At 39.9% G+C, this 14023-nt stretch overlaps 1 protein-coding gene across 4 annotated transcripts in view; it reads left to right on the top strand.

Annotated features, from left to right (window-relative positions):
- The first annotated feature begins 211 nt into the window (after positions 1-211).
- TBC1D1 (TBC1 domain family member 1) overlaps positions 212-14023 on the top strand; it is a 92750-nt gene continuing 78938 nt past the window's right edge. For all 4 annotated transcript variants that reach the window (XM_058025074.1, XM_058025076.1, XM_058025075.1 and 1 more), the window contains exon 1: positions 212-728. In XM_058025074.1, the coding sequence (XP_057881057.1) occupies positions 312-728 (417 nt within the window). In that variant the 5' untranslated portion in view covers positions 212-311. The remainder of the gene's footprint in view (positions 729-14023) is intronic.

Raw genomic sequence — 14023 nt, 5'->3', positions numbered from 1 at the left:
AGCACTGTCTCTTTTCCAAGCAATGTATTTATTACAATTATGTTTGCTGGATCTGAAATAGTAAGGCCCAGTGTAAAGAGGGGGGAACTTGCTAGATAGGCCATGGTGGCTCTCTTCTGATGTTAAGCTATTAATTATTTGTGTTATTGAGAGTTGGTTTTTCATAGAGTTCCAGCACCTACATAACTCTTTCTTTTCCTTTCAGAACTCTCCTGTTCCTTAATCCAAGGAGCCATCCAGCATGCAGATAATGTCATTCCATGGAACTGAAATATCTGTGAATTAGTCCAGGTTCCCTAAAGGACTGCAAAATGGAGCCAATAACTTTCAAAGTTAAAAAGTGTCAAACATCTAGTGATTTCTCAGCAAGTTTCAGTCTCCAGCTCGTGGGTTCTCTTCCGGTGCATTCCCTAACCACTATGTCAATGCTGCCTTGGATTGTGGCTGAGATCCAATTGCTCAGTGCAAAGTCTTCCAAAGAAGAACCCAGCGCCAGCCAAATTCGACTTTGTGTTTCACCAGCCAGTTTGCGGTGTGAGCCAGACACAGGGGAAACCCAGCAGTGGGATCCTTTAATTTGTTCAAGTTTATTTGAATACAAGCCACAGCAGGTCCACAAACTGATTCACAACAGCCACGATCCGAGCTACTTTGCTTGTCTGATAAAGGATGAAGCAGCAAATCAGCAAAGTATCTGCTATGTATTTAAGGCTGATGATCAGACAAAAGTAAGTAAAAAGAAAAGAGCTAAAGGAAGCATCCCTGGAGCTGCTTTTGTGCTGTTTGAATCCTTTCACTACACTGTAAAGCCTTAAGGTTGTACTCACAATTGGAGACCACATCTCATTAAAACTTACTCACTTTAGTTGAAGTTAATTGCTCAGTGAAATTTGAGCGAGCTGCTCAATATGTGAAATGAAAGGTATGTACATCTCCTACAGGATCAGGGCCTGAATTTCATCAGCTTAAAAACCATTTTAGTTTGTGATGTGGGCTGAAATCTTGACCCTCAAGTCAGTGAGAGCTTTTCTGTTGATGTCACTAGGGCTAGTATTTCACTCTCAAGTCACTGTGAACTTTATCTAATCCTGCACTCAGACCTCTCAAATTTCTGTTTTCCTGATGTGACTGGGAAACAGAGATACCTCCTTTCTCAGAAAGAGGAGAGGGTAGTGTGGAGCCTCCATATGTATCATATCTCTAACAACAGGGCCCTGTGGAAACCTTTTCCTAGTTCTATAATTCTCAAAGCCTGGCAGGCAGTTTAAAGAGTGGGAGAAAGGCACAGTCTTTGCACCTCTGTGACATACAGGCTTGCTGCTGCATAGTGTGAGACAGGAATTGGATATGCATGTCTGGCAGTGGGTGAGATTTGGCTTAGTCTGCATTTCCTAACCAGTTGTGTCTTTGCTGAAAAAGTGGAAGCATTAAAATTGTTGATCTCTTCTGTTAGAGAGTGAGACACTGGTTCTCATGAATGAGTAAAATGAGTAAGATTTAACACAAAGTTATTGTGAACTACTGAGGACAAAATGGTGATGTATCCTTCACCTCTTGAATGTCAACTCTGGTCTCCATAATGTTGGAAAACAGAATGCTCACTTGACTCATAGGAGGTGTCCTGCTGAAGAACCCTGGAGGCATTATGTGAATGTACACCACACATGGGATTTATGCCAACCTGCCCAATAGCAAAACGTTGTACAGTTCCAAATCCGTGGTCTCAAGCTTACGGCTCAAAACATATGGAAACAGCTTTAGTTAAATCGCCCCAGATAAAACTGCAGTTCCAGTAAATTAAAAGGCAAATACATTGTAAATCATAAGCATTCAAGTGAAAAATCCTGTCAAGTTAAATGTGGAATACCAAGTTTATGTATGTAAGAGCAGAAATAAGGAATAGTTATTTCAAAACTTGGCATTGGATAGCAGCTGGTGATGCATTTTTCAGTTTGCATTTACTTGTGCTTGTGATTTTCCAGGATTATTGTGAAAACACAGTACTGATCACCTCCAGTACATTTTCTTAAGCATTTTCTTTTGCAACAAAGGATTCAAGTACTTTTTCTTTATGTTTGATCAAATTCCTGGACATTTTTGAAATGATCAAGAACAAACTAAGTCTTTAGTTAAATTTGCAGCTGTGTCTGCATGTTTTTGGAGGCAACACCCACAATTTTTGTATGCCTCCTTTAACTACTTAGCTCTAGGTTCACACAGATGTCCATCCTTTCAAAAACTGCCTTCCACCTGGTCTCTTAACTTGCCTCGTGTGTAAGAGTTGTTTCTCTTGACTTCTTTGCAGTCTAAGTAGACATCTAATCAGCATTTCTGGACCTATGTTTTAACAAAAGGGTGGTGGAAATGCCAGGTGTTCTTATCATCTAAAGTGAAACCCTGCCTCTTTTACTTACATTTTGTGCAATTTCCATATTTAAAGTAAGTTCTTTGTGCTTTGTAGGGTGTTGTTACTTTGCCCTGAATATGGTCATACAATGCCTTTGAGCTAACTGATGTTTGTGTATTTATCAGGAGGAGGGAACTGATGTTACCTGTTGTGCAGATGCCCAACTTGAAAGGATAGGGAGTGCACATATGCCTTTGTTACAAACTGAAGGAGCTGTTGTTAAAAACCAGTGAGTTGGGATGAAGGATTTAGGATTGTTAGTGTAATTATGTTCAGTTTCAGAAGAAATAAATTTTAGAAATTGAACTTTTGCAGCCTGTGCAACTCAGCAGATTCCTGTGCTGGCACTCTTGTTTGTAAGAACCCTTTTTTCCTATTTGCTTCAGGTCTGTAAAAGAATCACAGCAGTCCAGATACATTTAATAACAGAATTTACATGTTCATTACAATCTTTAGCCAACAATCTTGGACATTCAGACTTTTGTGATAATTACTAATTACAATAATATTTTAAACTGCAAGAGCCACAATTCTTTGTGCCTGCATGTATAAATCTGTAGTAGAGTTGTATTTGACGAAGAGTTCTTGGATTAAGTCACGTCTGACTGAAGATTTGAAGTAGAAGGTAATTTGTGGCTTTGCAAATAAGTTCTGTTGTATATCCTCACCTTAATATAAGTAGAATAAAATGGGGGAGAAGTGTGTCTGTGGGAGAAGTACAGTAGGAAGATTAGAATGTTAAGACAAAGGCAGTTGAGTAGAAGACTAAACAACTAAAGCCTTTAAGAGGAGGATAAGAAACTTGGAAGTCATGCAGACAAGCATAGCACTGGAGATGGTAGAAAGTACAGAAATCCAGGAATGGTCAGGCTTTTAGCATCAGCGTTGCAATCCATTAACTGTAGTTTTACTCCTTTATAGATAGAAATTGAGCAAGAACATACATCTGCTTAGTGAGGGATTATTTTACTGTTTAATATGAGAGTTTTGTTAATGTTGCTGGGTCATATTTAGCTCAGCTCTAGAGCTGGTGGAGGTGCATGCAATGCCATGCAATGTTTTTCCTGAATACAAGGCTCTTGGGTTCTTGTTGCTGCATTTCCAACATAGCCACTTCAGAGAAGAAATCCGTAGACAGGTAATTAACACTAAGTAATGTCAGGATTGTTTGCAAGGAATTCTTTGTTATCCTGCTCTGTAGCAGTGAAAGAAAAGGTAGTGCCCCATCGTGGTCTTTGTCTTCCCTCTGTAGGATCTGCTGTAATTGTTGCCACTGTACCATGATGGCAATGTGTGGCTCACTTTCCCTGCTGGAAAGCAGTAAGTAGGGAAGGATGAGATGACATTATTTGAAAAGAAGCATGTGAATATGGAGATGATTTCACTCTACTTTGTGCTTAAAGGATGCCTAGAGAGAGCTTCTCTTATGGATTAGAGCCTTCTTTCCAAGTCAATTTGTCAGACGTGGGATCTGCAGTGTTTCTTCCTTCATATATAACTTCAGTAAGTTTCCACTAGTTACAGATAGTGGAGTTCCTTATCCTTACACCCTCATTCTGCAGAGGTTCTGATTGAGTAGGTTCTGATTGAGAGGTTCATGATTGAGTAGTTTCTGCCTGAGGGTGGGGCTGAAGCATTAATGAATATTCTTTGTAGGTGCTCAGGAATGGAGCTGGATTCAATTATATTGCCTGCAGGGAGCTTATGAAGGCTACTTATAGGTGAGGTGAGTAATGGTGGGGGAAGATGGGGAAAAATTAAATCTCCCCTAAATCTGTTTGCAGAATAGTCCCTTCAGGATAAGAACACAGCCTTGCTGAGCACCTTGGTGAGAGTGCTTGCCTACTGTAGGAGTGCAATGAAACCATTCATGCTCCACCCTCTGTGTCTCCCCAGTGGCCTCTGGTCTGACATTTGCCTGTGTACTACAGAAGTGGGATGCTGTTGATACCACTGTTGTTGTTGAAAACTATATACTTTAAAAATTATTGGCATTTTAGTCCTGCATTTGAGATGTGCTAGTTCTAAACTGTTTGGAACTGCAGGTGACGTGTGCCATTCCTTCCTGAGATCATTCTCCCCAGCTTTGCTTCTGTATGAAGCCCTGTTTTATCACATCATTCCCTCCAAAAATGAAAGAGATAAATAATGTGAGGCTAAGGGCATACTGTAGCAGGGATTCCCTCTCCAGCAGATGCAAAGTACCCAAAACATTACGGAGGATGAGTAATTGCTGTTCTTATTTTCAGCTTGGAAAAGTAATTCCAGATGTCATTATGTTGATCCTTCTTTGGTGTATCGAATAATTTGTTTTACTTAGGTATATTTAATCTTACTTGATGGATGTTTGGGCTGGCAAATGGAACATGGGTCACTAGTTTATCTGACTCATGCCCTGAGCTAGTTTAGATTTAAGGCAAGTTAAGGTTGTGCTGTCCTTTATTATTGCTTTTATATTTATTGTAAATGCAGATTAACAGTTCTAAATTTAATGGTTTCACAGAGGTCTGAGGACATGCAGTATCTCAGCCTTTTCCCATGTCCTGTGCTCCATTCAGCAGCAGGCTCACATTTTCCCAAACCGGTCTTCTGTCACCTACATAGCTATAAAGACTTTGCTAGATTCAATTCCAGGTGGACTTCAGCTTTCCTCATCATGTCTCTGTCTTGGGTTGGCAAATTCTTATCGAGGCTCTCTGGAAACTGGCTGGATTGACTATGCCCTGCTGTGTTTTTCCTGCAGCAAATATTTGAGTGGTTGAAGTTCCTCATCAGGAGCAGGGTATGCCAATGTGAGGCTACTCTGAGCTGTCTATAGAGTGCATCATCCACCTATTCTTTCTGATCACAGGGTAAAATAAATTCCTGTATGTAGAGCAGAAATTGGCAGACAACACTGTCATTTTTTAGTTTATTTTTTTTGGTGAAGCAGATGCTCAGAAGGCTTGAAAATTTCCCCTTTTTTATATTGTGATATGAACTGGAGGTTTAGAGAATTTGAGGGAAAGCCTAGAAACTTGAGCCTGATGCCTTGCAAGGAAAATATTTCTGTGACATTACTAATGGAGAACTGGAGTATGAAGAAAGGTAAAAAGTTCAGGTCAGATTTTTAAAGGGTTACATTTTGTACTGGTGTTTTTGTTTGCATGGGTTAGGGTTTTTTGGTCCCCAAGAGTCTGTGCACAAGTTGTCATAACAGCCTGTAATATATGCTTGTGTTTACCAGAGCAGTTAATGCTGTGATGGCAAAACACTGGGTAGAACTTCTCTGCTTAATAGAAAAATATTGCCTGTGATTTAAACAGGATCACAGCTGCACAGGAGATGCACAAGTCTGTGTGGTGCTTCTGAATCTTCTCTGTGGTGTCACCAGTCAGGGGCGGGTTTGGGCCCAGGCAGCTGCAGGGTGTTACTGTGAGAGTTGCAGCGTCTGTGTGGTTGCAGCAGACGGGGACACCTGCTGGAAACCTGGGCCTGCTGATTGACTTCACCTGTGCCAAATCTGCCCCGAGGCAAGCACAGATAGAGCCCATCTCCTTACACTGAGGAACTTCTGGAAATGCAGCACCTGGCCTCTTGTGGAGCTTTCTAGTTACAACTGTGATGCCTTCTGTTGTCTGATGTCTTCGGGTTTTTTTGTTCACCCATTGCTTCAGCAGTTATTTTGCTTTTAAACAACCTTCACCTACTTTCATGAGTTAAAATAGCTTATGCACTTAAGTAGATCACGCTGTCTTACCTGGAATGCAGCACTCTGTTACATGTTGTTTATGATCTGATTATGTGCTGAAGAAGCTGGTTTCAGATAATCAACACTTAGCTCTCTGTGAGGCTGCACAGAGCTGAACTTCACATTATTCATCTATAAAAGGAATGGCAGGGGCCCAGTGAACTCCTAAGCAGTTGTTGTGAGGCTTGGCTTCATGGCTGTCTATTCTTACACAACTTGTTTTTACTTTGGACTTTAAGGTATAACCTCACTAAGTATCTATTTTTAATAGCACCATTCCCTTTCTTAAAAGAATTCAGGGAACATAATTTTAAAGGTAGAGGTGATCTTTTTTTCTGTATTTTACTGACTGATGAGTCAAGGGAGATTAAAACATGTTTCTTCTTTTGCAAAAAACATAAAACACTGAAACAAAATTAAGTAACTGGACCAATGTCAGTGCAAGTGAGAACTTAATTCGGCTGTTTTTTGCCTCCTTATGCACCTTTGGGGGTTTTGATTGAATCTGTGTAATTGAAAAGTGCTAGCACTGCTTTTTGATTTAGGACATCTTTCCTGTCTCCCAAATACTAACTGAAGAAAATGTAAAGTACAGAAGGAGAAAAAAAAATGCAGCAGAACAAATGAAAAATCCAATAGATATTTGTGATGTGCACATACACAGTCCAGTTTATAAAGTAGGTCAAAGTTTAGCTGTGTAAATCCTAGCAGAATATCCTGTAAAATGCAACCAACCAGCTGTGCTTTCAGTACTCTCACAATTAATCAAGCTTTACAGGCTTCTTGAGCGTGAGTGTGATGACACCAGTTCTATCCTGGGATCTGTTTGAACAATCCATGTACGTGAGCTATTCTGTCAGGGACCTTCCGTGGCCAGTGACCCGGTCCCTAGCAGCATTATTCCAAGCCTTTATGGGGCTCTTGTCAAATCTTTGAGTGACTTTGTGACGTGCTGCATCAGCTAAGTGCTCGTGTGTTCACTCTCATTTTATAAAAAATTATTGTGGGATTTCCCTAAACTTTTTGTGATTGCCATATGGAGGAAGTAATTTGTGCAATACCAGTGCTGCTGAGTTATAGTCAGAGGTAATGTCTGATCAAGGAAGATGAAATTAATCACAAGGTTTGCAAAAAGAGTTGCCTATTCCCTCTCTTGTGGCAGCAGCAACATAAAAATTATATATTCTTGTGATTTCATATCTTAGTATAGTACTTGTATAGTAAACTGCATCAGATAGCATTTTTCATGTACTTTTCTACTTGAATAATACTGAAAGTAGCTGTGTTCTACTTGTGATGTTACATGCACTTGATTTTAGGGTAAGAGTTCATGCCAAAGCTATTTATTGTTCAAGGCTATTAAGGAACAAGGAAAAGTTGTTCATTCACTTTTCCTGGTGGAGATTGTAGCAGAAATACAAAACAGTAGAACTGAGGCAAAAACATAATTAGTGGATTTATGATGGCCTCTCATCTGATTACTGACCACTCTTTTTGTCTTATTTGTGGCCTATGATGTCCAGCACAGGTGACTGGAGCCATGAATATCTAAGCATCCTCTATATCTGTAGAAGAGTTTTCTTTAAAAGCTCCTGTTCACACAGAGAAGAGCTTCTGTACATATCTCCAAAGAGAAGCTCACTCTTAACATCTTAACCAAGTTAGTCAGCTTTTCGTGGCCTTGTAATCCTTTGTTTGCTGATTTGCACATTCCCACCTTTCTCCCTATTCTTTATACTGTGGTATCACTCAGTGGTATGTTTCAGAGTAATTTGAATATTCTAAAGGAAATGTGATAAAGTTTCAATGAAATCAGCATCCTAACATGATCACAGAACAGTTTCATGTGCACTGTGTGAGTCAGAGCATAGCCACCTAGAGCCTGACCTCACATCCCCAATTCACTCAGTCTTAAACTGCTGTGGGGTTTTAGTTCAAGTATAATCTGTGATGGTACACTGAGGAGATTTTATAGCTGTCCTCTGTCAAAAAAAGGCAATTCTGTTATTCTTTTCTCTTCTGATCCATCCCTTGATGTTCTTCCTTGGTGTTTTCCCTTGTGCTGGCACTAATGTTTGTCCAGCTCTGTGTTGAGCTGCTTTAGGGGCTAAGGTAAAAGAAATTAATTTCATTTTTCTCCAAAACCCATTTGGTGCACCTTGCTAGATCGCCATGTTTTTTGTCAAATTTCAAGTAGACATAAATTTTATAAAGAAATAATTTTATAAATAAAATATTTTGGGACAAGGCTTTCATAAGCAGGTGAGGGAAAGAGAGTGTCACACCAGGAGTACTCCAAAGGGATTGGGCTGTGGAGCAGAAACCTATTGTTCTTTCTTTGTAGGATGACATAGATCTTAAAAGTAAGACTGTGAGGATGGAGGTGCAGGGACACTTGCAGGCTTCTTTGGTCTCTGCACACAGAGCCACCGTGTTTGGAGCACAGTGCTTGTAACACCAAGGTTGTGGAGTCAATCCCCAGATGGGCCATTCACTGAATAGCTGCACCTGGTGATCCTTGTGGGTCCTTCCCAGCTCAGAATATTCTCTGAAAGTGTCACTGACCTTGAAATCTGTCATGCTAATCATGTGTGAGAAGAAATCACTGCATAGTTGCCTAATGAGTCCAAAGTAGCCTTGCTCTAAAAAGACAAACATCACCGGGTGGGTGGTCTTCAATTGGGAAACCGACTATCCAATATTGCCTAAAGACTAATCATTTTAAAAGTCCTCAGCTTCACAACTTGTAACAATAACAAAATATTTAGCAACAAAGTTATCCAGCTCACCTTACTGTGGTGTAGTAGTCTGATTTCTGCGGAGGTGCTGGATGCGAGACACAAACGAAGTGAATGGGTCCCTCAGTGCCTTGCAGCCTCATCAGTGCTACCACTTCAAACAAACACCCAGCAAGCAGACAGGGATGGGCACATCAAAAATCCCAAACCAAACTGAGAGACTTGTGCCCATGGAAAAGCTCTGATTGAGAAACAGAAGGAGTGTGGAAATAAAAATTGTGTATACAGAATTAAGAGTTCAGAAAATATTGTTTGATTTGTAGCAATATTGAATATAAGCTGCATACACACTACTATATAAAGAAATACTTAATGATGAAGGAGCTCCAGTGTATTTTCTGAGTTATCCACTGCTGAGGCTTAATGAAGTTAAGACTAGAAGAAGTTTGGAAGTTTGAATGCTGTTTTGTTGATCTCTGAACTCAAGCCAGAAAGTCTAATCTAGACTCACTAGATGGTTTTTATTTTTATAAAATTTTCATAATCTAGACTCATTGGATGGTTTTTATTTTTTGTTTAACTACTCAACACTCTTAAGTAATACAAAGTATGCACAGTTGCGAAGTTCTTAAAATAATTTTGTGGATACTTGGTGCAATGGTAGTTGTATGCAATTTAAAGCCAGAAAGTAGAGAAGGGGGGGAAACTGCTTTGAAAATAACAGTTTTTATTTTAAAAATCAGTCTTACCTTGAACAGTGATAGTTGTTGTGATGCACAATACAATAACATATTGAGGACAGTGTGATTTAGTTAGCAAAACTGAGAAGGTAATTTTTGTCAAATACAGGAATAAGCAAAGGCTATATCTGTCATGTAGGTTAGTACAGTCTCTACAGACAGACTCAAGAGCGGCTCCTATCTGGTTGATACCAGTTATCTTTCCTCAAGACTAATAAAACCAAAACCTCCTTTTTAATTTGCTTTGCAAGTTTCATTAGGAAGCTTGGGCTTTAGCTCACTTGGAGCTACTTAAACATGGACATTCATGTTCAGGCAGTTGTATTTTCTTCTTTTCAGATTTTAAAATGCAAGCTATCCACATTCAAATATGAGGATGCCAAGTCATAAATTTTGATACTGAGTAAATCATCTTCCTGAAATAGCTCCTTATGTTTCCATGCAGTTGGCTTTTCATTTAGAGTTTTGCCTTTCCTGGGCTGACATTTATGCTGTGCCCTCAAGGTCATCAGATGGGGGCTCTTTGGCTGTAGTGGAGCAGAAAACCAAAGCAGAGGAGGCATATATAACTGCTGTATTTACTTTAGCAGCACAATCTCCCATCCTGTCATATGTCAAAGTGAATAATGGTAGAAAATCATTGTCGTAAAATCAGTGCTTTCCCTTGCCTGGTGTAGACACAGTTGTTCTCCATTTCTGTTTTTTTTACCCTCTCTGTGGGCGTCAAGTTATGGGAAGGGCTGTGGGAAATATTTTCCTAAAGAATGATTTGTGTGACTGGACAAATACAGGCTTAAATGGATATGTGTGTTTGCCCTAAAGGTTGACCATGGAGGATCTGATACAAGGATTGAGTGGATAATGCCAGCTTATACTTGGTTTGTCCTTTGTATGAAACTGCTGGTCAATGTGGACTTCCCCTTTCTTTCCCACCCTCCCCCCACTTTTTCCAGAGTGACAGTAATTGAAATCTATTGCTAGTCATAAAAACTGCTTCACTGATGATGATTCTTCTTGCATGGGATTGTTTGGTCCTTCTGCATAACTAATTGAACACTTTTCATGTGCAAGCTTCTTTAAAAGACCCCCACAAAACTAGCTTCACACAGGCAGAATGTGCTTCAAAATTGTATTTCTAGTAATCATTATGTCGTTTGTTGTGTTACTTTGTTCCTTATATGCTATGCTTCTACTTACAATGTGAAGAACTTGCACAGGAAGAGGGAATAAAAGCTAGATTTTATAACTCCTCATTTGAGATTTTTGGAAGCTATGTTCAGCACAAAGGTGTAAAGTAGAGCTTGCACTGAATATCTGGTGGTGTATTTGCATCTAAACCTGTGGCTAACTGAAATGGAGGTGGTTTTTTGAGAGTCAGAAAGCAAATTGTACATAAATCTTATTTCTGAGTCTTTGAGGATGAGTTCTGTATGTACTTTAACTTCAGGCTAGGTCCTTTGAAGGCAGTGGATATACTTGCAGCAAGACTTTGAACATGCTTGTAGATACTTGCTTGGTTAGCACCTATAATACATAACATATCATTCAGCTTGGTTTTAGCTCTGGATTTTTTTCAATGACAATTATGTTATTCACGTAGAAAAAGAAGGTTTCCAATACCTATAATTAATTTATTTAGGAAGATTTTTAATGAAACAGAAATACTTTTAAAACCAAACAAGAAAAATTGTAATTCAAATACAAGAATATATTGAGGATGATTAACATGGTTGATTCAACACCACTATTACAAAACTTAGGTTTCTTTCCTTAGTTAAAATTTCAAATAGAAGTATGCCATATGTCTATGAAGCAATAATTTACTAAAGTTTTAAGAAGAGCAAAGCCCCGTTCATCACTTTTAATTCTCTGCAGACTACAAAAACCATGTTCTAATGTGCATCTCCTACAAATAGTGTTGGTACCTTCAGAGGTCTCTCACTGCAGCTGAATTCAGAGGCATTTCTAGGAGTTATCGTGTTAGGATTGCCTTTGTTGGACCAGCTGTCCAGCAGCAATGAGGCACTTCAGGTTTCCTGACTTACTGCAGATTTCAAAGCGACACAGTAGTGGGTACTGACACACTGGAACGAGGCACTGATTCCCAAATCAGGACTGGGACTTAGAAGAGAAAGCAGTTGCTTCTGAGGAGCTCTCTGCAGTATCTCTGCTGCTGTGGAGGTCTGTACAGCAGACCTCCTGTACTGTTCCTGACAGTAGCATTCGTAGCCAGGCCGGTAGGAAGCTTTTCTAATTGCAGGAAGAGAACTTCATTGTTCTTGAAAGGGATTATTCCCCAGAGCACATAACTCCTTTTGTCCCTCCTATCCCTTCACAAGTTTGCAGCTTCATCAGGGTTTAAGATGAGGTGTTTAAGTGCCACTTAGTGGCTGTCCCGAGCAAATGTAAGATCCTGCGATTGCTGTGACAGTTTTCACCTCTTCTGCTTTCCACTAGCAGGAGAATTGCTCATCTTACTGTGGTGATACTGAAGGCTTAATCTAAAACTGGTAGAAATCAGTTGAAAGATGCTGGTGGGTTTTCACTTAGGAAGTTTCAGTAGTGTAATTTCCATTTTACTTTTTTTCCCAAATTGCCCTACTGAAGTTCTGTTTGGGTTCTCCTAGTGGGTTTTTTGTTTTTCGTTGGGGTGTTTTTTCAATAATTTTGCAATGCCTCTAAAAATATTGGAATGAGTTTGCATTTTACTACATAACAAGAAGCAGCACTATGTAAAGTCTGTGGAACAGAAATAATGCTGTTTCTGGAGTTCATTCTTGTGTGTTAAATTTCACTAACATCGGTTAGTGTTTGACATCAGCCGCTGTTCTGGGGTGTTTCAGCTCCCCTCAGCAGAATACCTGATAGATGTGAAACCATTAGCTCTTGGTCATGTTAGGATCTTGCTATAATAAAGTTTTTATGTGTGCAAGGACAAAAGTTTATATTCTAGAAACTTGCAGGACTTCTGGATATTCTTTACATATATGTTATTAACATACTTAAGATACATCCTTAAGACACATAAAGGTATAGTAGTAACTTGATCTGTGATTTAAGTGGGGGCAATTCTCAAATGAATAGCTTTTACATCTCAGAGTGCATGCATTGCCTGTATGTAGGCTTCCTCTTTACTGGGAGGAGGTTTTTCAGTGGGGTTTCTGCAGGGAGTTCATGTACTGTAGAAGACATGCTTCAAGTTTTTCTTTAGAATGGAGTTGTCTTTTTTTTTTCTTGTCTTTCAGTTTTTGTGTTTAATATAGTATCCATAAGCATGCTGGATTTAGAAGAGTCAGAAGATTTCCCAGGAACCTCAAATAAACAAAACACAGATTTCTGATTACATTTCTTGTTTAAGTTACAGAACAGAAATGGTCAAGGTCTCAAGACAAACCTCTTTGCACATGTTGAGACAACGTACTTCCAGCAAGTCATATAAAACCTAGATATGTGACAAATTTTCCTTAGCCAGATAACCCTCAGTGACCTGACTTTAGGTACATACATTTGCACAGGCATGTCAGCCTGTTCTGGAAGTCTTGATGCCAGCTTGAAACATCCGCTGAATTAGACTTATGGGTTTTTGTCTTTTGTTGTGAGCAAATTCAAAGCACTTGTATGGGGATGACGTGGATCTACAGTGAGAGAAAGTAATACTTGATTCTTATTAAGTTCTTGTTGTTTGACTGTATATTACAGCACTTTGCATAAGAGAAAAAGCTGGAAAGATTGATTAAAACGAGCCTTCATTTGACTCATAAATTATAATGGAAAGCAATGGGAAACTTGAGAATTTAATATACCCTGCATTAAATGTTCTGTTAATTATCTTTATCAATGATCTGGACAAGGGGATCAAGGGCACCCTCAGTAAATTCACAGATGAGACCAAAGTGAGTGGGAATGTTGATCCGCTGAAGGGCACAAAGGTTCTGCAATGGCATCTGGACAGGCTGGATAAATAAGCCAAGACCAGTTGCAAGTGGTTCAGTATGGCAAAGTGCTGGATCCTACACCTGGGTCACAGCAATCCCAGGCAATGCTATGGACTGGGGGCAGGTGGCTGGAATGTGGCCAGAGCTGGCTGAACATGAGCCAGGGTGTACCCAGGTGGCCAAGAAGGCCAATGGCATCCTAGCCTGTGCCAGAAGTAGTGTGGCCAGCAGAACCAGGACTCAGCACTGGTGAGGCACACCTTGAGTCCTGTGTTCAGTGCTGGGCTCCTCACAACTGAAAAGACATTGAAGGGCTGGGCCAGAGAAGGGCAAGGGGGCTGGTGAAAGGCCCAGAACACAAAGCTTATGAGGAGCAGCTGAGGGAGCTGGGATTGTTTGGCCTGGAGAAGGCTCAGGGGAGACTGGATCACTCTTTGCAACAATCTGAGAAGAGGTTGTAGTAAGGTGGGGAT

This window comes from Melospiza georgiana, chromosome 5 (assembly GCF_028018845.1).
Source record: "Melospiza georgiana isolate bMelGeo1 chromosome 5, bMelGeo1.pri, whole genome shotgun sequence".
Taxonomy (NCBI): domain Eukaryota; kingdom Metazoa; phylum Chordata; class Aves; order Passeriformes; family Passerellidae; genus Melospiza; species Melospiza georgiana.
Note: the sequence above shows the minus strand (reverse complement) of the source record. Positions and strands in the feature narration are given on the sequence as shown.